The sequence below is a fragment of the Pochonia chlamydosporia genome, chromosome 4 (genome assembly GCF_001653235.2).
Source record: "Pochonia chlamydosporia 170 chromosome 4, whole genome shotgun sequence".
NCBI lineage: Eukaryota > Fungi > Ascomycota > Sordariomycetes > Hypocreales > Clavicipitaceae > Pochonia > Pochonia chlamydosporia.
This window is the reverse complement of record NC_035793.1, coordinates 1,304,677-1,327,113: the sequence shown is the minus strand read 5'-3', so window position 1 is coordinate 1,327,113 and position 22,437 is coordinate 1,304,677. Positions and strand designations below refer to the sequence as shown.

The following is a 22,437-nucleotide window of genomic DNA, read 5'->3' as shown; positions in this document are numbered from 1 at the left end:
TTCGTTTCATTTCTTTCTTCTTCCTTCAATTGCAAGTTTCGTCAGAGGAATTATCCCCAGTCTCGTGGATTCGAGACAACCTCCGCCAAGATGGTGATGACCGAGTACACTTACGTTTTTGTAATCGGCACTGGCTTTGCCTTGCTTGAAGCCTTCAACAATGGCGCAAGTATGTCTTACAATTTTGATGAGGTTTTTGCCCAGAATTATGGCTAACTCTTGGCGTGCCGATAGATGATGTTGCCAATGCTTGGGCTACCAGCGTGTCATCACGGTCCGTGACTTACAGGCAAGCCATGGTCCTCTGCCTCGTCTTCGAAATGCTCGGCGCTCTGGCCGTGGGTGCCCGAACCGCATCGACTATCAAGAATGGAATCATCCCCCTATCAGCTTTCCAAAATAACGCTGGCGTTCAACTGCTTGCGTTTACTTGCGCCGCTGCTGGTGCCTCCCTCTGGGTCCAGTGGTGTACTCGCCACTCCGCCCACGTCTCCTCTACCTATTCTCTTATTTCATCCATTGCCGGCGTTGGTGTCGCAACTGTTGGTGTCTCTGGTGTCCAGTGGGGATGGAATAATGGCAAAGGCCTCGGCGCAATCTTCGCCGGCCTTGGAATGGCTCCCGCCATCTCTGCTGTCTTCGCCGCTGTTATCTTCATGCTTATCAAGTTGGTTGTCCATGTTCGAAAGAACCCTATCCCTTGGGCTGTGTGGACTTCTCCATTCTTCTTCCTGATCGCTGGTACCATTTGCACTCTTTCCGTCGTCTACAAGGGCTCCCCGAGACTTGGCCTGGACAAAAAGCCTGCGTGGTTTATTGCTTCCGTCACTCTCGGCGTTGGCTGGGGTCTGTTTGTCCTGTCTGCCCTCTTCTTCGTTCCCTACGTTCACGCAAAGGTGCTCAAGAAGGACTACACCGTTACACTGAAGCATGTTGTGCTTGGCCCCATGCTCTTCAGCCGTCAGGCTCCTGAAGATGCGGTGCATGCCAAGGTACCTGACTATACCGTTCATCAGCCTGACCCTGAGGAGACTGGCGATGACGACAACAGCCAGTCAGATGTTGGAGTGCTCGAGAACAAAGGCATGTCAACTAGTATCTCCGATGCCGAGAAAGCAGCGGAACCCACTGCTCGACCTACAACCACAACGAAGAACAACAACAACAAGCTGATTCTGGCCGAGTGCAATCAAGATGGCTACAAGAGGCTTATGGAAGAAGCAAGAGAGCGCCACCACGCCAAGCTCAGAAAGGCCCGCGGTCCCTTGGGTTGGGCCATGCGCAGATTGCATGCTAACCCTATGGGCGCTGGATCCATATATGAGATGCACAACGTGATTGCTCTCTCCAAACGCCTTCCTGCTATGGTCGTCGTTGCTCTTCTCTATGGTATGCACTATGACATTCATTCTGCTCAAATCGGTATCGAAGGCACACCTGAGGGACGCCGTATGCAACGTGTTTACGACAAAGCCACCAAGTATCCCAACGAAGTCGAGTACTTGTATTCTTTTGTCCAGATCATTACCGCTTGCACTGCCTCCTTTGCCCATGGTGCCAACGATGTCGGCAATGCGGTTGGTGTCTGGGCAGCCATGTACTCTGCCTGGTCTACTGGCAAGGCTCTCGCTGCCAGTTCTCAAGTCGAGCTGTGGCAAATTGCTGTCATGGCCTTGACCATCTGTGTCGGTTTCATTACTTACGGTTACAATATCATGAAAGGTAAGAAGAGCTCCTCCATCTCTATCATAAACATGGTTCTAACGAATTCATCTCACAGTCATGGGCAACAAGATCACCTATCACTCACCCAGCCGAGGCTCTTCGATGGAGATGGGTGCCGCTATCACCGTCCTTGTTTTCTCGCAATATTCCTTGCCGGTTTCAACGTCCATGTGCATCACCGGAGCTACTGTTGGCGTTGGTCTGTGCAATGGCACCTTGAAGGCTGTGAACTGGCAGCGAGTCGGCTTGCTTGTTTTCTCTTGGATTATGACTATCCCCATTGCTGGTCTCATCGGTGGTTGTCTCATGGGCATTCTACTCAACACTCCCCATTTCAAGTAAGCGACTCAAAAGTTGGGGCAATGTGGGTATTGGAGTTTTCATTTAGCCACTGTTTAGATCGTTGTGCCAATAGATTCAAGATTCACAAATCATGTCTTAAGCCCTTCGTTGTTGCCACCTGCTACTTTTATGGCTACATAACTCTCCGCGTATGACTGTACTTGGCCAGAGCGCTTAGTACAATGGCTCTAGGACACCCCCAAGTGCTTCTCGTCATGAGAATGTGATCATGCTTGAAGCCTTGTGGCTGTACCTAATGTTTCACTGATGCGGTACCAAGAGGGCATGGGGTCAAGAGAGGGTTTGGGCGTCGCCGTCACTATAAATGTGCTCAATGTGATATCAGTCTAGTCGCATTGTGTGGAATAGAATCGTGTTGACTGTGCCATCATGATTATCTTTGTTTGATGAATATTGAGAAGCTTCTCAAAGGGTCAAGTCCATTACCTCACCCCACCAGCTCTATCCAGTATTGAGACTTTCGTAACATTTGCTGGTAGCCAAGCATGGTAGAGGAACCAGTCGGGAACATCTGAGTTCTTACTGAGACAACACTAACGATGACAAGGTAGTTATCAATAACATATTTATAATTCATTCAGGACAATGTGACAACACGATGCGGCATAGCCATGGTGCGGTAATGACCCTCTTAAGCGGAATCACATGTGGTGCGCATTGTCAACGGTGAAGCCCAAGCTGCTTGGACTTGGACAACTGAGGTGAAACTCTGCTCTGCCCAATCCGACGCGAAAACTATTATCCTTGTACAGAAACAGATACACACGAGCCGTCATTTCCATTTAACGCCGGATCAAGTCGTGAAACTCGGCAAAGACAGGTCATTGCCACACATCACAACTCAGCGATCGGTGAGCATGTCAAAGGTATATTGGGAGGAATCGACATGCTGTATTCGTTTTATTGTGTAAACTTGTTGCAACTGCGCCTACGTCCTAATTTCAAGAACACCAATGATATTTTGCAGGAAGCCGGGCAACTGCAATTAGGACCTAGATAAAAGCCGTTCTGGGGAGCGTGCGACCTGGTTATCCCTCCTTTAAGTCGTCGTAGTGTTATAGCTCATGGCCGGAGACCAAGATCCCTTAGTCAGGGTAGTATAGAAGTGATGTAAAAAATTCCGACCCTCACGGCCGTACTTTGATGAAATAAGAAGCATAACTCTACAGAATATACCGAAAATCCTTATTTTGCATATCTGTGAGATCCTCATCAATGGAAGTAGCTTCGACAGGGCTCCCGTTACGCCTATCTCTCTTCTTGTTTTCCCTGTGAAGCATCAGGCTGGTGATGCCAGCAATCACAACCACGCCGCACAAGCACACAAAGCTTCCAACAAATCCTGCGTGGTATCTCGGCCCTGGAGAAGCACCAAAAATAACGGGACCAATGACATTTCCAACACAGTATCCCACAAATGTGGAAGCGCTCACGGTTGACTTTTCTAACGGAAAGCGTTAACGTCCGCATCTCATGATTCTGAACTTTGCAATTACGCCGAAGCACTTACTGGTGTGGCCGGCGATGTTCGAGGCAGCAAGGGATACTGCAAGTCCTCCAGAGGCAACTTGCACCGCTACTAGAAAGATACCAGCAAATAACAGACCCCGGTTGTCTCGTGGCCCAAACCAACATATCAAAGTCCCCGTGATTGAAATCAGGCCGCATACAATAATAGAAAGGTAGCGAGTATATCTAAACTTTCGAGTGATGTACCCCACTGTGATGATTGAAATTGCAGTAATAGCCCCGATAGGACATGTCAGTGCCAGGGAATCGAAGTGGTTGAATCCAAAGCCGTTGATGACAATTGTGCCAAATGTCCCCAATGCTCCGGAAGGGACGCCTGTGAGAAGCACAATGAACGCACAGCTATATAGCTTGTAATCACGAAAAGCCTCAATGAACTGCGTCTTGTTGAATTCATGGCTAATGGTTCCAGCTTTGTTCCTTTCCAGCCTGCGAATGGCGATTTGTCTCTCAGCCTCTGTCAACCGATTGGCTGTCATTGGGTTATCGGCGAGGAAGAAGAAGAGAACTACAGACCAACAAATAGTTACGGCGCCGAGAATGAGAAATATTGGCTTCCAGGAAGGAAGAGGACCATGAATCTGTCCCAATCCGTAGTTGATTAGTGGCGAGATGGCGGTTGCGACTCCGACGCAGGCATACCAGCTGGACATACGAAGGGCCTGCTCCTGTCGAGTCCACCAAAACGTAACCAGAACAGTGAAAGCAGGGGCGACAGCAGACTCAAGAAAGCCGAGCATAAACCTGTTGACCATGATGCCGGCGTAGTTGTAGCAGCCGGCGGTGGACATCAAAACGCCGCCCCAGAGAAACGTTGCGCTGGAGACGACTCGGGAGATGGAGTAGCGCTGGGCCAGGAACATCATCGGGTATGTACCGACTAGATACCCAATGTAGAACATCATGGAAGCGTTGGCGTATTTGTGATTATCTGTTATGGGTGCTCCATTTGGCTCGTGGCCAATAACGGCGGTGAGACCCAGATCTTCGTTGAAGCCAAATTGTGTAGCAGCGCTCATAACGCCCTTATCGTAGCTTTGGAGGGTATATGTTACCATCATTAGGGGAACAAGCCTTGAGTCGAGGTTAGCTACATCTAGAAACTTCGGTTAATGACGTCTGCAAAGCGGCATACCAGAAATCGAGTTTGCGGACAAGGCGCTTTTCTTCCGCTGGGGTGAAGGATTCGCTGGCAACTTTGGAGGAGTCATTCTCCATCTTCTCTATTTCGTCCGCCATAATGCCTTTGGCATCATCATATGAATTCATGTCTACTGGACTCATTGTTGTTGACTGGAAGCACAATCGGGCTTTAACGATCGTCTGGCACAGTTCAACCGAGTTCAAGACGGCGCAACATGCTCTTATAAAGCGTATTATCGCTCGGGCTGCTGATGAGACTTCGGCAATTACCCAGATCTAGGGTGCAACAAAGTTATTCGAGAACAAGACCAGTCATTACTCTCCATAAGGCATGATCTGAATCCGGGGAAACATGACGAATACCAACTTCCCCATGACGGGGCGAGTCAAGATGGTAAAATGGCAGTTATGGTTAAATTGGCAGATTGAGCACCATTGGTCGAAGAATTGCCACTTCTTCGGCCAAGTGAAGCATATTTTTTTTTGCCGAGTTTACCGACCGGCAATCTTCTTGGTCTCATTCTGTCGATCCCCGAACCACTGAAGAGGCCTGAGCTGTAAGACTGCATTCCACAAACAGTGCTAAGACAACTGGAAAATATGGAGATGGCTAAAGATCTGATGGTGCGTGGCTGCTTAGTGGCGCGGAACTCGGCACCATGGGATGAACTGCATTTCAAGTAGACTCATCTTTTACCGAACTTTACTTCTTCCCCAGATTTCCAACTTTTTACCGATGTGGTCATGGAGTTTCAACAACAATGGAGAATACCGAATGCAACGGCATCGCACGTGGAAAGCGTAACGGCAGCCGGACTACTCCACGGGTGCGCTCCCGTGTTGCTTGCCAGAGGTGCAATCGTCGCAAGGTGAGATGCGATGTGGCACTGACTGGTTGTCCTTGCGCAAATTGTCAGCGTGATGGGGACTCATGCGTAGTCCTTCCGAGAAAGAAACATCGGTAACTAGCTATGACCCTGTGACATGTTGCTCTTGATTGTGTGTGGTGGTTGGAATACTAATCCCTTGCTTTACAACTAGGCCACGGAGAAAACGCGGTACCTTGCCTTCGGATATAGGTAAAACATAACTTAGAATACAATGGAAGAGTTGGACACTAACACTATTCAGGCACCATAGCAACCGGACAAAGTCAAGCTTCGGCAAAGAAGAGAATTGCATCGGACGGTTCTGAGCACGAGAGTTCACCTCCTGAGGTCTCGGTGTCCTTATCCGAGTCAGAAGCATTACCAGCAGATAATACTGTAGGATCCATTGATGGTGAGTCTGATGCTCATGATGCATTGGATGAACCCACAGACGCCCAAGATAGCTCTGCGTTACATCGACGTAAGTCCCACTGCAGATATGCATCACAGAATCTCACATTATCACAGGTATCGGGAACCAAAGGCAGTCAGTTTATGACCTATGCCATCCAACTTCTCCACAAGGAGCTGGAACATACTTGGCCCCAGTGCAACCAGCACGCCAAGTTCACAAGCCGCATGAAGTTGAATACATGCGTCAGCAGAATGTATATACCACACTACCTCAGGATGTTTGCGACGATCTAGTCCGCATCTACTTTCAGCATGTTCATTTCTTCCTCCCGGTAGTTGATGCATCAGCCTTCTTCAGAGAATATGGCGTGGAAGACTCTCCTAATATGAGCTTGTTGCTACTTTGGAGCATGCTGCTGGCATCTGCGAATGTACGTCGACTTCACCACTAGCCTATCAAATGCATTTTGGGTAAACTGAAACACACACTGATCCCCTGCCATCTAGTTTGCAGACACAGAGCTCTTACAAAGAGCCGGCTTCTCTTCCAGGAAGGCTATGAAGGCGGCCATGTACGAACGAGCCAAGGTGAGTAAGTTGCGCTTCTGGATTATCTCTTCTCCTAACATTAAGCAGTGTCTATACGATCTTGATAAAGGAACAGACAAGCTGATACTTATCCAATCTGTCATCTTGCTAGGATTTTGGTACTCAGATCCCCAGGATCATACTGGGGCATGGTACTGGATTGGGATCGCCATCTCCCTTGCACAGGCTATTGGGCTTCATCGATCTCCTCGCCCAACAAGCAGCAATCAACAGTTATCACCAGCACGATTGTCCGTAATGCGAAGAATTTGGTGGACCTGTCTAGTAAGAGACCGATGGGTCTCACTCGCCAAAGGCCGCCCGATGCGCATCCATGGCGAAGACTGTGATACTCCAATGCCAGCAGTGGAAGATATCTTGGATGAGCTTGACACTATACCAAGTACTACACGAGCCAAATTTATGCCATCAGAATCTCGCGCATTGTCAGAGCTGTGGCTTCGACTGGTACGGATTAGTGCCATCCTCGGAGGCATAATGCGGCTTCACTATCGTCTGCATGGCCCTGAATTACAGGCTGCAGACATTGACAACTTTGCACACGATCTACAAACTCTAACACCCGGAATCGCCATGTCAGACGTTTGGAATGATAAGCTCAACATACATACACGTCAAATTGAGCTGTTTTACCAGTTTGTGTTCCTAGTCCCATGTTTGCTCCAAGTAACCAGCATCTGACTTGTTTCAACAGAGCGGCAATAGCAATTCTTTATCGACCATATGTTTTGAATGATGCAACTTGTCCACCTTCTGGTGCTCATTCTCTCTGGAAGAGAGATGCGATGCGTCGCGCCCGCACAGCTGCTTCGAACACCAACAATCTGTTGCAAGGCCTCATCGAGTCAGATGGCATCAAATACCTGAAACCAATGATGTACGAGACTGATACCACCATGTTCCACTCTTAGAGCAACTGCTAACGATAGTTTGCCGCTGAAAGAATCACTGCTATGATTCCGGCGATGCAAATCCACCTAGCTGACTGCAAATCTGCCGACTCCCTGAACCGGGCTTTGGGCAAAAACAAGCTCCAACTTTGCATGCTTGTTCTTTCAAATCTTAGAGCAACCTACTGGAGTGCTAATGTCATGTATCGGTTATTTAATAGAGCTCAGAGCATACTCGGCGGCTCGGACGCCAAGGACAAAACGACAACAAAGTTGGCTAGCACTCCGCCTCAACCGGGATATCCTGTTGGTGAAGCTCCAGATGAAACAGAGGCAGAAGTTCAGCAGATGCCCCCTCCGTCCCATCAAAATGCGGTTTCTTCATTGTCTCTTGGTCCCGATACAAATTTGAGCATTGATAAGGGGTGTGAACAGACAGAGCCGCTGTGGTTCAGCATATCACCGCAGTTCAACGACGTTGACCAGCTTCTCAGTCCGGGATTTTCGCTTTCCGAAGATGTTTTTCTCGACTTCTTCCCCAATTATGCTACTTCGATGTATAATCAGAACTTTGCGCTGCCGAATCAGACTCCAGATGGGGGGTTTTACAATAATTTGAGCTTTCAAGGCATGTAGTCTGCAAATGATTTGGGCTATTTGCCTTATTCGTGAATACTTGGAGAAACTTGTAATTCGGAGCGTGTGCTATTTGGCAGAGCATGGAACCTGATTGAAGCAGATGGCTTTCAACAATACACTCAACTACTGAGTCATTCTAAACAGTATCACTATATAGCAATACAATAGCAGCGCTTGGTATTTGATGCAGTGTCTCAAATTGCTACATGTGCGTGCTGAGACTGCAGAAAAACAGAAAAGCAGATCTGGCGCAAGTCGAAAACACCGCACAAGGGTTTGGCAGATTACTATTCAATGTTGCGAGCTACCCCGAGATGGCTTCTATGTGGCATCGTTTACGGATTCCTTCGGGATGTAGTTCGTCGAACCTGCAGGTGAAGAACCAACATCCTGCACACATGATGCGGTTGGTTCCGTCTTTCTGGGTCATTCATTGAATCGTGGGCAAGTAGACGGCATTAATATCGGCTAGGTCGGCACAAATACGACGTTAGCCACCTATAAGCAAGATTGACCGAACTCTGGCCACACGATGATGCAACGCAAGCCGGGTAGCAAGCAACAACTAGCGCTTATTTGTTACGATAATCCGGGGAAATACTCCAGTATTCGGCAGAACGTGGCAGTAAGACAATGGGAATATATAGTTTGCAGATCTTATTGTTTCCTTTGTGTCCATTGTGACTGTTACTAGCTTTTTGTTGTCAAATTTTATTTCACAGACGAATTTTCAAGCCCAGACTTATCTATCACGATGTTGCTCACAACTGCTCTATTATTAACAATAGTAGAGGCGTCTGCGATACCTCATCGAGTCACATCCGTATTTGAAGGTTGCCATAAACCCTTACCAAAAGGTCAAATTGCTGGACGAGTCTCCAATGTTAGCATAACAAGTGGAGGACAGCAGCGTAGTTTCCTCATCTCTGTGCCTCCAACATACCACCGGAACACACCAGCTTCTGCCATCTTGTCCTATCATGGAGGCAACAGAGATGCAGAAGATCAGTTGATGCTGGATGAACTGACTAATACCGAGTTCAATCGTGTTTCCTTTGTAATATATCCTCAGGGAATTAATGTCAGCTATTGCTTCAATCCATTTGAATAATAAATGCTAACATACTCTAGAACAAGTGGCAAGGAGTCCCTGGTGAGACATCGGACGACATCCAGTTCACTACTGATATACTCAATCACGTCCAAAAGCAATACTGCATCGACCCAACACGTATATCGGCAACAGGAAAGTCAGACGGCGCAGGGTTCTGCAATTTATTAGCCTGCGACCCAAAGTTGTCCGGCCGCATTGCGGCTTTTGCACCTGTTTCTGGAGCCTTCTACGTCGATACACTGCCTTGCATGCCTGAAACTGTGCAACTTCCGTGTCATCCTAGTAGGAAGGATATCCCGTTCCTCGAATTCCATGGTGGCAATGACAGCACTATTTCTTATGAAGGCGGTGAGCGGAAGGATGAATGTCTGCCCTCTATTCCACACTTTATTCAACAATGGGCGGCACGGGACGGATTGGGCCTCCACAACACTACAACTCGTGCGTCTCAGAATACAGTTTCCTACAAGTTTGGGAAAGGAAGCAAGTTTGGGTTAGTAGAGCACATCTTTGACTCTGTCATTGGTCATGATTGGCCTAGCACGGAGCCAAATGCCGATAATCAAGAGTCTGGTCATCATGTGGCAAGTTTTAATGCGACTCCGATTATTTTGGACTTTTTTGCAAGACACCCTTTGAAACTGGGAGACGTTAATAGGGAAGCGATGTAAGAACAATAGGGGGGCCCAGTGTTCCCAGTAGCTGGAATGCGATTTCATGGCTCGTGGCTGGTCGGGCTCGCTGTGTAAGCCACTCGGCTGTATCATGGGGAAGAAGGGATTGAGCAGCAGAAGATATGGTACGGTGAATTACCTGGCCAAGAAATTGCAGGAATAGATCGATTGGAGTCATTGACCTAGTTTTGTCCGCATTACTTACTGAGAAGGGAGAAGCAATGAACACTGAAGAATGTGTACTCAGCTAGAGCAAGCGCACCAATTTTGTGGGTAGCTCATCATCTGAATCTCACTGTATGGGCCACCACAATCAGTTAGTGGAAGCAAGTTTGCCGAATCTCCATGTCTCGGTAAAAAGTAATGTCTGGCATTCCAGTGGCTCCCTTTTGAGCCCCCGATCGCCAAATTAGCGTTTGCCGGTTACCCGATCAAGATGAACAAGTCCTGAAGAGAGTATATGAATGATCATATCCTTACGGTCTATACATTTATTTTGAGATGCTGACTTTTAGTAACTTATGCCTCATCACTTCGTACATAACAGAGCGAGTTAACACAGAAAAACAGCATGTCGGACGGATTGATATCCCCAATTACGACGCCGGACGGGCTTGAGCCACGATTCGCTCTGCCACCAACAACACCGCGGTCTAGCAAAACGCCACTGGTAGTGGGTGGTGTCCAAATATACATTTATGGATTAGACGAAGTCGATAAAGTCGAAGGACGAGATGTAGCTGTTTTATATCTCGCACATAACCGAACACGGACTTATCTGGTGACGGAGGGAATCGCGCATGAGATACTGCATCGGTATAGAACAGATGGGAGAAGGAAAAGAGTGGACATGATTGCAGTGACATTGAATATGAGAAATCATGGAGACCGCGAGGTGTGTTATGCTTTTCGTATGTTTCGAGCTTGAGTCTAATAATGCATGTACAGGTCAGTCCTGCGGCAAATTTGACTTGGGCAAATGGAAACGAGAACCATGGGTAAGTCTGGCCGCAGAAACAAAACCCGTGATGCAAATGGGGAACGCAAATGATTTGCCTTGTTCGACTGCTGGTGGGCTTGGCTAAGACTCTTCACACAGCATCGACTTGATCTCTATGATCTCCGGTGCAGCCCAAGACTTCAAATTACTACTCGACTTCCTGCCATCGTACCTGCCACAGTTCAAGAAATTCCATAACATCATGATGGGCGTCTCGCTTGGCGGCCACACAGCATGGCAGATGCCGTTACTTGCACCGGGTCAATTGGACGCAATGGCTATTGTTGTCGGCTGCCCAACGTTAACATCTCTTCTACTTGAGCGTCTAGGAGTAGACGCAGCAACACTTGGGGTTGAACCAGAACAGCTCCACACAGTAAGCTACGATGCTTTGGAGAGAGTAATGACTGATCAGCAGCGTGGAAGATGGCCTCGTGCGCTAGGAGACCTAGTGCGCGAAACGGACCGCAAAGTGGAGGAGCAGGTTTCTTCAGAAGTTCCAATGTTACTGTGCAATGGAGAATATGACACGCTTGTTCCTGCAAGATATACTGCGGCATGGCTGAAAAGACGGGAGAAACATGTCAGTGGGAGCAATCTTGAGGTGAGCGGGAAAACCACGTTGTTCATACAAGAAAATACCGGGCATAGCTGCACGAAAGAAATGGTCGCAATGACTGCAGACTGGCTAGGGAAAATGTACCAGGAATGAAAAGATATACCTAATATAGAATAGAGCTGTCAATTTTAAGACATAACACAATGAGCAGGCCATACATCTAATACTGGAAAGGCAGCTTGCGGGCTGTCGACCTCACCATGGTGACCCAGGTCAACAGACTTCGGACGAACTAAGCAAAAGCAGTTTTCGCAACACGAGCCAAATTCCCACCAGTTTGTCTACCCTACCGCGTAACTGGATTGGGCGCGAACATGCTGCATGCTCCGCGTTTGGCAACCCTGGGACAACAATCTGCCTGGAAATTGCAGCCCCTGGACATCGGCAGGAAGCGACAGCTTTAACCATATTGGAGACCCTGAGTTGGGGGTATGAACAAGGTTAGGGCAATAGTATGGGTGATATACAGCGGGAAGCAAAAAGCAATTTAGCCAACCCAAATGTCCAGTATATCGTGCGGCATGCCTTGATACACTCTGAAATGCTAGTGTGTACTTGGCAAACGCAGTCTCCACGCCACTAGCTGTGAGTCAAACCCGATAGTTTGGTTGACTTTCTTTTTCTTCAGCATGCTGGGTAATATTCTCGGCCGCCTGTTCTTAATAGCGTTCCAAAAAGGCGGAAGCGAACCCAAAGTGTTACCAAACAGGCTAAATGATGCTGAGCCACGGGTTCGGGCAACTCATATGTCTCAGAACAATTACAATCTCCCTCATCCAAACCCACCCATGAACATGGTGTTCAAAGACCGAGGTGCCAGGACTCTGTCAACTGTATCCAAGAACAAGTCCGCAAGGCCATATGGCTTGCAAACCGCCAGGACACAAAGCCCCCCTGGTGTCACAGCTTCACGTTTCGAAATGCCCAACTCCATCCCCTACCCCTTCATGTGACGCACAAGATGCATCAACTCGACGTACTCTCCAACAGAGACACAGAGATTGTGGGGTCCCCGCCATGGGATGGGTATGGGGGCTTGGACTGTCTCACAACGCTCGGGACTTGATGGGCTTTGTCTAAACCTCTTTTGGGCTGCGCTGGCGAAGATCGAGATGATGAGCTGTAACTAATGAAGGGCTGATCAGCCCACACATAGCCGCCAAGCCGAGGTGGGAATGGAATATTGGTTTTGACGTTGGGCAAAGTTTAAACATGGGAAATCCACGTACCGCCAAGCTGAGGAGGTCAAACTCCGCATCAACCATTGCTTCAAGTTGATTGCTTTCATACCCGCATCGTCCGTTCAGCATGAGGTTTGCAGATTGAGACGTCTTTCATGATGCGATTGCCATTTTGGGCCATTGTCTCCCAGACGGCGGGACTATTTCAGTTCATCGGAGCCGGGGCGAGCTCCACGGACCCGGGAGTGGTGACGACGACATCGTCAGCAATATCATCAACAACATCGATTTCAGCATCGGAAATTATCGCCAGGTTTCCGCGCTGTGCAGTAAGTACATGTCAATTGATATGTCACTGTGTGTCAAGCCACATTTCCAACTGACGATGCCATGCAAAGATTCCGTGCGTTACCTCCGTCATTGCAAATTCCACATGCTCACCCGATGACATCCCATGTCTTTGCTCCGACAAGACGGCCATGGGCACGGCCAGCGTCTGTGTAGAAGATCGCTGTCCTCTTGCAGATGCGCTTGGTAAGTTGAATCGTATTTGTCCTAATGCTGTCCATAAAGTCGGTTGAACGACGACCAGCTCGAAGTCTGACTAACTATTAACGCAAAGTCACCAAAAATACAACACAAACTGCATGCCATGCACCAATTCGAGATCGGTCAGGGGAATTCAAGAACACCGTCATCGCACTCGGAGTGGTTACCATTGTAATCACAGTCACTCGCCTCATATTCAAACAATTCTTCCATCCAGCCAAGAAACTCGGCGCCGACGACTGGGCTATATTCGGAACGTTGGCCATCTGCATTACCGGTCTGGTAATTGGAATCCGGGGTCTAACAGCCAACGGATTGGGTAAAGATGTCTGGACGTTGCAAACATCTGAAATATCTCAGTTTGTGCTATACTTCTACGTCCTTGAGATACTGTACTTGGCTGGCATTTCGCTAGTAAAGCTCAGTATTTCTCTGTTTTACATGAATCTCTTTGCGGCAACCGTCGCGCCAGCGGTATTGTGGGCAACGGTAATTTTTAATATCCTGTACGGGCTGATCTTTGTCACTGGGGCCATCTTCCAGTGCACGCCTGTCGATTTCTACTGGAGGCAATATCTCGACGCATCGGATGGCCATTGTATTAATATTAATCTGTTTGGGTGGCTCAATGCCGGCATTGGGCTGGTTATCGACCTTTGGATGATCATCCTCCCCATGAGCCAGGTGCTTCCCTTGCGGCTGCATTGGAAGAAGAAGATCGGAGTTGCAATCATGCTTCTTCTTGGAACATTGTAAGTAACTACCTGTCGTTGGCTTAAATCTGCTTTATTTTCTGGCGACGGTCGTCAAATTCTGTTCCAGTCAGCTAACCGGTAATCAGCGTTACGGTCGTGTCCGCACTGCGCCTTCAATCATTGATCCATTTCGCGAATTCCAACAATCCGACGTGGGATCAGTGGACCACAGCTTATTGGTCGGTACTGGAGATAAATGTCGGAATGATCTGCAGCTGCCTTCCTTCACTCCGCCTCATCTTGGTTCGCCTCTGTCCCAGCATCTTTGGCTCTTCGAACTCATCATCTTACCATCACGAGCTCGGTCCGGCGGGTAAAAGCTTTCATCGGAGTAAGGTTGCACGGACGGAGGACGATACAGAGTCACACAGGTACATCATGGACTTGGATGAGCGTTGAAGACGTTGTCACGTCATCTAAGATTGACTGCCACATAGGTTTGGCCCTGGCGCCACCCGAGGTTGAAGACAACCTCAATCGATGACGATCCAGCATCAGTCCTCCGGACATGATCGCAATTGGCCCATTTGGGACGAAATTCCCGGGGTGGACCATCAAATCTGACTCAACTTTCGAGACGCTACATGCTCAAGAAGCTGGGTTATCACAGTACCGCTGTTACAGTGGAATTGAGGCTGGGCTAATTGAAGGCTGTTGACTCTTTCTTCCCGACTTTTACAGGCCGACAATATGCATTGTTTCAGCTCAAATCGACCTGGCAGGTTGATATTGGGCCCCATCTGGGGATGGCATGGTCTCCGAATCAAGCACCATATATTCCCTATCGCTCACCCCGGCGATGCAACCCAGCAGGAAGGTCGTGGCTATACACGGCCAGTTTCACTGAGGAACACCAAAGCTTCACGCTATAAGTGGTCATGGACAGGGCCAAAACAACCCCTTTTAAGCCATTGCCATGGTAGCTCCAAGACGCTCAACGCAGTCGCTTCACTTACCAATGTCACTGCGTCTTGAGTTGCAAATGGTAGTTCCCACTCTGTTACTGCTCTCGTACGATTGAGCAGGACACTATACAACGTCGAGTGATTTATAGAAATAAAAGCACATCAGCTCGCGAGAATGTCACCCACATTTCTAGCCATTGACGTACACCACGTGAACACAAGTCGCTTCAATTTTGTAATCGAATAGAACAACCTGGCCAGGCAGGTACAACAGGATGATATGTCAGTTCATAACAACCCTTGGCGCTCTTCGCCGTGACTTAGAAACCACACACCTTGGTAACTCACTACAACCAAAGCAGAGGCAACAAGAACCCAACCAAGGATAATGTCACCGCACCAATCGTATACCTATTTCCCATGCTGACACTAGTTGGCGACGCGATACCACCCGATGTACCCGTACCATTTGTTCCGCCAGGTCTGCCACTTGGTCCTCCGCTTGGAGGAGGGCCGCCTCCATTTCCACCAGGGCCACCGCCGCCCGAGTTTGGGTTCTCAACACCACCGGATTCGTAATAGAAAGACGCGGGCTGTACTTCGCTTACATACGATGTGTTGATACCAAATGCCAACCAAGCGAAGAGGCCATCACTGACACTGTTTCCCAACAGTGTGTAGGCCATGAGGGGGTCAACCGTGTCGGCTTCCTCAGCCAAAATGCTGTCATCCGAGTTCTTAGTCAATGACTGCGTGTTGGATGCATAGGGCTCAACCTTCTCAACGGAAGTAATGAGGTCCTGATCGAAGAAAGCCTGTCCAACGTGGCTGGCATACACCTCGTTGCCGAGTGTGTGGTTTGACAACTCGGTGGCGTTCGTGTGAACCATGACATGGATATGTGTGGTTCGACCCGTGTAGTGTCCGGGGAAGAGGGAGTCAAACTGTGCCACGCCGTCCGAGTCGGTTTTTTGAATGCCTCGAAGGAAGGTCTTGTTGATGTTGGTTTCGTCTGATGACTCTCCATTGCCGTTGGCAACGACGCCGGAGTAGACGCCAGTGGAGTTGCAATGCCAGATCTCGACGTAGACGTTCGGGACGGGATCACACGTACCCACGTCGATAACTTGATAGTCTAGAAGGATGTCAACGCCCGACTGGCCCTCGGTGACGTTCTTTCTGATGTATTCTCCTCCGACGTCTGGGTTATGAATTAGCTCCGAATCTTGGGGGTTCAAGGATGCGGATCACATACAATAGGGGCCTTGTGTAACTTCGGGTGTGAGTACGCATGACGCGTTCCCTGAAAAGAGATCCGAAATACTGGTATTTTCGGAATATCCCAGACTAGTCTTATTGTGCGATTCGGCGAGAACAGAGTCTGTATCCCGTTTGGAAATACCTCGGGAGAGTCGAGCCATCGCAGCAGTTGCCGCTCTCCGCTCCATGTTGCGACCCTGGACCCCACGAGCCTTTAACTTATCGGCACAATGAGCGAGAGAAGCATGACGGACAGAATTTTTGAATGATCTTCTCTCAAGGATCTCTTCGGTGGCATCATGCCCTGGATGTGCCGAGGATAGGCTTGAAAGAAGTAGCACAGATGACGCAACTGCCTTGAGATACATTATGGCGAATTCGTAGGTTTCTCTTTCTTAATGCGAAGTATAAGTTCATAGTTGGAACCAGACAAGAAGCTTTCAATTACCTTTTTATAAGTATCCTCATCTATTCGACCCTTCGGGACTCGTCATCAGTTCCATCTGCATCAAGGGTCATTCCGAAGTTCTACCAACTTCAAGGGCAACGCGTCCTCCCGTTGCAACTCAAGGACCGGCAAAATGACTGACTCAGGGTTCTTTTATCCTCGTGAGACAAGCTTAATCAAAATTTCAGTACCACAGGATTAAATCGCATACGCGGCCCAAAGTCGTAGGGGGAAACTACTTGCAAGTGGACCAATCATTTCCACTTTATTTTCAATTCTGCATAGAAACGCCACGGCACATGGAGTCGGGATGTGGGGGATTCTCGATCCGGTATGAAAGCCGCCCGATGTCGACCGGAAACAATGTCGTGATTGCTGCGATGCCCGACCGATTGGATCTTAAAGGCTTGGCAGAGGCTTTGAAGGTGGCTCTCGGCCGAGGATGTTGTTTTGTGGCGAAACAGGACGCGTGGATTATCCAGTGTGATATGTTGGGACTCCAAGGGACGGTATACAAGAAGCACATGACGGACAATGTAATTGAGACTGGCTGTAGACGATTTACAATCGATCTTATCGGGGTAGTAGTCCTCAATGTATTGATGTTACAGCTCATGAGCATTTTTGGAACTGAATTGGGACTCGCATCTACTATCTGGCACCAACCATTCGTCGTGGGAGGAAACTTCAGTATCACATGGGTCCCACAATAGCTAGAGAAGGAATCATAAATATGATGGGATCTTTTGCATGATTACGTGTCGAGGTTTCGAAACTAATGAGAGTCCCTGCTGGGTGACGCACCGGGGCCGCCCATACACTAAGCGGCAATGTCTGATCAGCACCTGGCAAAGAATCATGAGGGGATATACTAATGCTAGGTTCTGTATAACGCATGCAGAAGGCCTTGAAACATACATAGTTCAACTTTGACCGCCCTAATACACCGAAACAGGTTTCGAGTTGTATGACAATCTGATGAACATGGGCAAGCTACACCTGTTTCTGCGGGGTGAAGACGGACGCTCAGATGCGCAATCTCTTTCTTAGTTCAAAACATTTCTTTATGGACTCTTATTGTTGGAATCCATAGTTGTGTAAAGACACAGCTGAGTGTGTATGCACTTACAATACTGGAACACAACCCTAACCCTCCTTGATGTACTACATCTTAACTCTCGACGGGTGAATTGTACTAGTCATGGTCTACTATGTCCTTCAACGTTGTACGATGACGGGAAAATTCCGTCTTTTATTGTTACTGACATTTCATGAGAGTGGACTTAATCTTACAGCCTTACTGCGCTTATATGATCCGGGGGCAATGAAGTCCCCGGTTTGTGTAGGGTTGGTTTATGAAGCCGACTGATTTGTTCCCTCTTCAAAGCAAGACAATTTTAAAGAAAGGCACTAGCAGCTCATCGGCATCCCATCCGGCCCAACTTGTGTTTTCTCAGAGAATTATATAAACTTTGAAGAGTGGAGGGATGTTTTCCCTTGGTATCAAAACGCATTCTATTATAGCCTAAACGCGAGTGCGTTTTGCTTGCCAATCATATTAGGTCTATAGTTCATCACCCAGCATTTCTTGCCTCAAGCAACATCTGTCACTGCTGCAGGCGATGATTTACTCATCATCATCTTCACGGCTGATGGTACTATGCAACTTGTGCTCCCTCATAAAAGCTGTCGTCAGCAGTCCTAGCGCTGCAAAGCCCAGCCCGGTGAGGAACACTGCACGCAGCGCAACGCCAAATGCCGCATATACTCCCTCACTCCAGCCCTCTGGTAGGTGCTTTAGTTCGTCCAAAGAGTTACGAATGCGGTTTATGACCTCCGCAGCTCCTTCACGACCATCAAAGCGCTTGTGCAAACCGTCCATGAGCAGATTTTGGTAGACTGCCGAGGCGATAGTAACACCAATCGTGGAGCCGGTAGACCGAAAAGCATAGATGGCTGACGTAGCCACAGCTTGATCCTGGTGTGATACAGCAGCGATGGTAGCAATCAGTGATACAGACAACATACCACCATAGCCTACTCCAACTAGGCCGAGGTATAGGAAGGCCGGAAGGGTAGGTGTGTCAAAAGTCATGGTGCCAAGGCCAGCGAATCCAAGGACAGAGCAGGCAACGACGATGAGGGCCAAGGTGTAGTATTTGCCTGTACGCTTCATGACGAAGCCACATCCAAGCGAGCCTATTGAGGTGCCCACGCTCTGTGGCAGGAGACGCAGCCCGGATGCCGTGGTGGAAGACCCATTCACCTGGAAAAAGATAGGAACGTAGTACGTGGCCATGAATAAGACCATGGTTATGAGCCAGTTCATTCCACAGGCCGCCAGAACGGTCCGATCCAGGAGAAGTTGCATCGGGATGATGGGTTCTTTGGCCCATTTTGTTTCAACCCAAACGAACACTGCCGCAGCGGCAAGCGAAAGGGACAAAGAGACCAGAACAAGCGGATGTGTCCACTCAACGAGATTCCCACCCGAGTTGAGGCCGAGTAGGAGTAGAACTAGGGTGAGGCAGAGAGTAAAAGCACCCGAGAAGTCTACCCTCGATAGTCTTGACTTGCTATTTGGTCTGGGCAGTGTCCGGAGAGTTAAAGCGACCAGTGTCCCTGAAATCGCAATCAGGGGAACTCGGCTGAATGCCGTCCTCCATCCCCAGATATCATTCACCCAACCGCCAAACAGCCCGCCAAGTCCCGCTCCGACGCCATAACAGATGTGGCCGGCTCCTTGAACAACTCCTCGTTTCCTCAGAGGCACAAGATCGCTGGCGACAAAAGCGCTGATGGCATTTAAGCCACCGCCGCCCATTCCGGCAACAACACGGCCAGCCAAGATAGTCCACTCGGACGTGGCCAGACCACACATTAAGTTCCCCGTGGCGAAGAGTATATTAGAAACAATGAGTCCGGATCGACGTGAGAAGATATCAGTCAGCCGACCGGAGAGAGGTTGGCATGCCGCGCTGGCGATAAGGTACGATGAACCAAGCCACGAGAGGAGATGTAGAGATTCAAAGTTGTTGGAGATGGGAACGGAGAGAGTGGCCACGATGGTGGTGTCGAGGGCAGCCAGGAAGACACCAATATAGACACTTCCAAGAACGAGAATGAGGTATCCATTTGAGGGTTCGTTGTCAATGGCGACATTATCGGAGAATTGTCTAGGGAGGCTTTTGGTCTGATCGTTGCGGAGGAGAGGTGATTCTTCGTCAACCGTAGAGTTTGTTTGAACTACGGATCTCGTTTGAGAAGCTTCGCTCGGAATCATTTTGGATCAGCAACAAAGTTGGAATCCAGACACAGGTGTGATGCAATCCCTAGAGACGACGACAATGAAATATCGACAATCGAGGAGAGAAGTGGCAAGAACAAGGGTGTCACAGGAGATATAAAAGGAGACATCTCCCGCAAAGAAAACCCGGAGACATTGTCTTGCCGTTCAGCTGAGTGTCAAGATGGTCCCGCAAGCGACATTCGCTCTTCCACCAGCAGTGGTGTTTCCCAACTCGTGGCGTGAGTGGTTTTTCGTTCACCAAGTGAGACATCTTTACACAAACATCTAGCTGTCAATATTATGCAAATTGCCACACGTACCAGGACGGAATCTCTTCTCATCACCCTCCGGTTGGTCACGTCCTACCAATCACCTATTCCTGACCTGCCAAGAGTCCTGTAGCACAACGTAACCGGGCTGCTGAACGAGATGACAAACAAAAGGTCTGACACATCTTATCTCGTTCAACGTGCCAGTGTCTGACCGGCAGCGAACCCGGAAATTAATGGGCGCGAAATGGCATATGATCGACCATCGTTGACGTCGGGTGGCAGGCAGGCCGGTTTCTTCTCCCGGCTTGGCAGTGACGCTTGATGAACGCCAAAGCTAGCTTGTAGAGGTGACGGGTGACTAGATGCTCCTATGAAGCCCGAGCGGACATATAGGAGGCTCGTTCAATGAATTACCAGCGATGTACTAGTACAGGAGCACGGGGCGGGACTCCTTCAACCTGCCCGGGTAGTTCCAGGAGGTTTTACGGATTCGGTCATCTAGTAGGGTTCGCCATCAAGCCGTGGGGGGCAAAACGTGCAAAGTTGACGTGTTAGCACAAGAATTTTCACGTTGGAGAAAACTTTCGGTATAGAGTACTGTTCTGAGAAATAGTCGACCTGAATCAAAATTCTCCTTTCAAGCCCAATCCTCTCTTGTTCGACCCATTATCTCTTCATCCCTTTCGTCAAATTGACACACCAAGGTCCTTGTCCATGCCGCCAGTCGCAACGGAATCCAGCCGTTGCTCCTGCATAGTTTTGTTGAAGCTACTATACTTGCTAAGAAACCACTGCTCCGCCGTCACTTCTTCTCCATTGAGGCCTTTGAAAACGACGCTATCGCCAGCCCGAAGAAAGTAGGCTGCGGAATATCTATCTTCGGACATCTTACCACCCGGAGGCAGCACACGGTGCATTGCCGATCTAAATCGCCGCTTCGACATGAAGCGAAGGGTATCAGCAATGTTTATAATTGCGTGCCCTGGCTTCGCAACGACGTATTCCCACTCATTGGTCTTAGGTGACAAGACTTGCAAGCCTGGCTGCTCGGTGAAGAGAAGTGTGAATGAGCCGACGTCTGTGTGTGCGTTGTGTCCCCGAGCTGACTTGTCTTCGAGGGCTTCGCTCACAGGATGGTGCAGGAAGAACAGTGTGCTTTTCGACGGTAGGTCATCTGGATGATAACTTTCAAAACGATCACTGCCGTCAATTCCAGCTGCGCCTGATAGGCAACCCAGTAAGGTCTTCAGCACATAGTGGGCAGAGAGCTGGAAATGCTCAAACAGCTTAAGGTTCTCGAGGACCACTGGTGGAAGATTCTTGCGGCCGAGAAGACCAACACGGCTTATCTGGTTTCTTTAGTTTGTGAGAATGCACAAAAGTGTGTGGGAACTTTCCTTACTCTCAGGGCTTCGAATCCGTCACGAGTGTTCTCGTTGACTCCAGACTGCACTCCTGGCGGTTTGAAGCTTGCAGAGTCAGCTCGGACTGCATCCTAACGAAAGCATCTCGGTACTTACCCGTGGGCGTCAGATATCGTCTCTGTCTTCAATTTCTCTTCAAGTGGTTGGTCAAACCAGGGCTTCATTACTTGCCATGCCGCATCTAGAGCCTGCAGAATCTTTCCCGACTCCCAATCACGTAAGTCCAAGTAAAAGAAGCCTAGTTCTTCACATGCTGAAAGCAGTCTGGCTTGCTCATCTTTGTCTCCATTCAGAAGAGATGAGAAACTCAACACTTGGAGATTGGCCTGCTCCAGTGAAGGATTGGTGTCTGGAATTACTGATGGCATGGTAAGAAGTATGGCACGTCAGTTCGTGCAAAGTGACTGCCGATACGATGGTACATGGGAAAAGACTGCGACATGGGACTGTAAGACATCTTTATACAAAGTGCTCCGTAGTTTGTTTGCCATCTGCCTTGGAAACATGTCCATAGTGAATGTGGCTTGCGTCGAAATTAATGAGACATGAGAAAGATTTACAAGGTACGGAGAACTTAGCCCTCCGTGTGATTGTGTCATTCAGCTACTGCCTAGGAGTATTGCATGCTCATAATGGCTGGATGGGGCTTCCATACGCATGCATCTACAAGGATACATATGACAGGTGAAACATTTGACTCTAGCCGGATAACCTGGTCTTGACACAAAATGCTCGAAAAAGGTGCGTTGATCTAAATTTGGGCCA

The 22,437-nt window shown here is 48.8% G+C and overlaps 7 protein-coding genes across 7 annotated transcripts; 3 read left to right on the top strand and 4 right to left on the bottom strand.

Annotated features, from left to right (window-relative positions):
- Positions 1-90: 90 nt before the first annotated feature.
- VFPPC_07820 (sodium/phosphate symporter) lies at positions 91-2,067 on the top strand (the record flags this gene model as incomplete). The annotated part of the gene is made up of 3 exons (XM_018286623.1): positions 91-169; positions 235-1,722; positions 1,781-2,067. 3 exons carry the CDS (start codon positions 91-93, stop codon positions 2,065-2,067), a joined length of 1,854 nt encoding a protein of 617 aa, XP_018143328.1.
- A 1,184-nt stretch (positions 2,068-3,251) lies between these two features.
- Positions 3,252-4,902, bottom strand: VFPPC_07819 (MFS transporter, ACS family, allantoate permease; the record flags this gene model as incomplete). The annotated part of the gene is made up of 3 exons (XM_018286622.1): positions 3,252-3,532; positions 3,599-4,692; positions 4,754-4,902. 3 exons carry the CDS (start codon positions 4,900-4,902, stop codon positions 3,252-3,254), a joined length of 1,524 nt encoding a protein of 507 aa, XP_018143327.1.
- A 603-nt stretch (positions 4,903-5,505) lies between these two features.
- VFPPC_07818 (C6 transcription factor) lies at positions 5,506-8,179 on the top strand (the record flags this gene model as incomplete). Its single annotated transcript, XM_018286621.1, has 8 exons — positions 5,506-5,630; positions 5,803-5,840; positions 5,893-6,111; positions 6,159-6,475; positions 6,552-6,632; positions 6,681-7,288; positions 7,348-7,530; positions 7,597-8,179. The coding sequence occupies 8 exons, from the start codon at positions 5,506-5,508 to the stop codon at positions 8,177-8,179; spliced, it is 2,154 nt and encodes a 717-aa protein (XP_018143326.1).
- A 4,749-nt stretch (positions 8,180-12,928) lies between these two features.
- Positions 12,929-14,473, top strand: VFPPC_07815 (extracellular membrane protein, 8-cysteine region, CFEM; the record flags this gene model as incomplete). The annotated part of the gene is made up of 4 exons (XM_018286618.1): positions 12,929-13,099; positions 13,169-13,304; positions 13,393-14,071; positions 14,161-14,473. 4 exons carry the CDS (start codon positions 12,929-12,931, stop codon positions 14,471-14,473), a joined length of 1,299 nt encoding a protein of 432 aa, XP_018143323.1.
- Positions 14,474-15,326: 853 nt separating this feature from the next.
- Positions 15,327-16,607, bottom strand: VFPPC_07814 (extracellular dioxygenase; the record flags this gene model as incomplete). The annotated part of the gene is made up of 2 exons (XM_018286617.1): positions 15,327-16,180; positions 16,235-16,607. 2 exons carry the CDS (start codon positions 16,605-16,607, stop codon positions 15,327-15,329), a joined length of 1,227 nt encoding a protein of 408 aa, XP_018143322.1.
- Positions 16,608-18,314: 1,707 nt separating this feature from the next.
- On the bottom strand, positions 18,315-19,970 carry VFPPC_07812 (MFS multidrug transporter; the record flags this gene model as incomplete). The annotated part of the gene is made up of 1 exon (XM_018286616.2): positions 18,315-19,970. One exon carries the CDS (start codon positions 19,968-19,970, stop codon positions 18,315-18,317), a length of 1,656 nt encoding a protein of 551 aa, XP_018143321.2.
- A 964-nt stretch (positions 19,971-20,934) lies between these two features.
- VFPPC_07811 (2og-fe oxygenase family protein) lies at positions 20,935-22,040 on the bottom strand (the record flags this gene model as incomplete). Its single annotated transcript, XM_018286615.1, has 3 exons — positions 20,935-21,597; positions 21,651-21,717; positions 21,769-22,040. The coding sequence occupies 3 exons, from the start codon at positions 22,038-22,040 to the stop codon at positions 20,935-20,937; spliced, it is 1,002 nt and encodes a 333-aa protein (XP_018143320.1).
- Positions 22,041-22,437: the final 397 nt, after the last annotated feature.